Genomic DNA, 699 nt, shown 5'->3' on the forward strand with positions numbered 1-699 from the left:
TGTGTGTGTGTATGTATGTATGTATGTATGTATGTATGTATGTATTCACATACGAACATGGTTGTATGTATTCATGTACATTAGCAGATATATGACCGTTGAAGGACAAAATTTACGAGAATGAAATATGCTAAAAAAGGTTACCTGGACATTTATGATCAGTTAGGCTGGGGAAGAAATTTGACCAAAAGCCGCATATATTGTTCATATAATTCTCCTTAGTCTCAAGTTTTGGTTTGTCGTCAATCACAAGATATTTTTGGTTTTTGAGTGTGAATTCTGGCCATGGTTCATTTGAGCAACCAGAACAATCTCCATCATTGGGATTACTAGAGAAAATGAAAATAAAAATACAAAAGAAATAAATATTTAAGACAATTCAAGGATTTATGAAGGATCAAGAATTTATGAAGGATCAAGAATTTATGAAGCATCAAGAATTTATGAAGGATAATGTGCACTGATGAGCAAAAGACTGTTTAGACGTGTCTGTATGTAAGTAGTGTGTATTATACAAAGAATACGTTGACATCCTCATTTAACCCACCGTAAGGTTTCATAATGTTTATATTGTTACAATGCTTCTGATTTACGCAGTGCCGTGTGTAAGTAGATATTCCGGGCGCGCATATTTCACGAACACACACACACACACACACACACACACACACACACACACACACACACACATGTGTATAC

General features: G+C 34.8%; 1 protein-coding gene across 1 annotated transcript in view; it reads right to left on the minus strand.

Annotated features, from left to right (window-relative positions):
* Window positions 1-699, minus strand: part of LOC106878554 (cholinesterase) — a 64,965-nt gene that overhangs the window by 5,376 nt on the left and 58,890 nt on the right. The window contains exon 3 of the mRNA XM_052970475.1: window positions 145-329. Within this exon, the coding sequence (XP_052826435.1) occupies window positions 145-329 (185 nt within the window). The remainder of the gene's footprint in view (window positions 1-144; window positions 330-699) is intronic.

Source organism: Octopus bimaculoides, chromosome 9 (assembly GCF_001194135.2).
Source record: "Octopus bimaculoides isolate UCB-OBI-ISO-001 chromosome 9, ASM119413v2, whole genome shotgun sequence".
Lineage (NCBI taxonomy): Eukaryota > Metazoa > Mollusca > Cephalopoda > Octopoda > Octopodidae > Octopus > Octopus bimaculoides.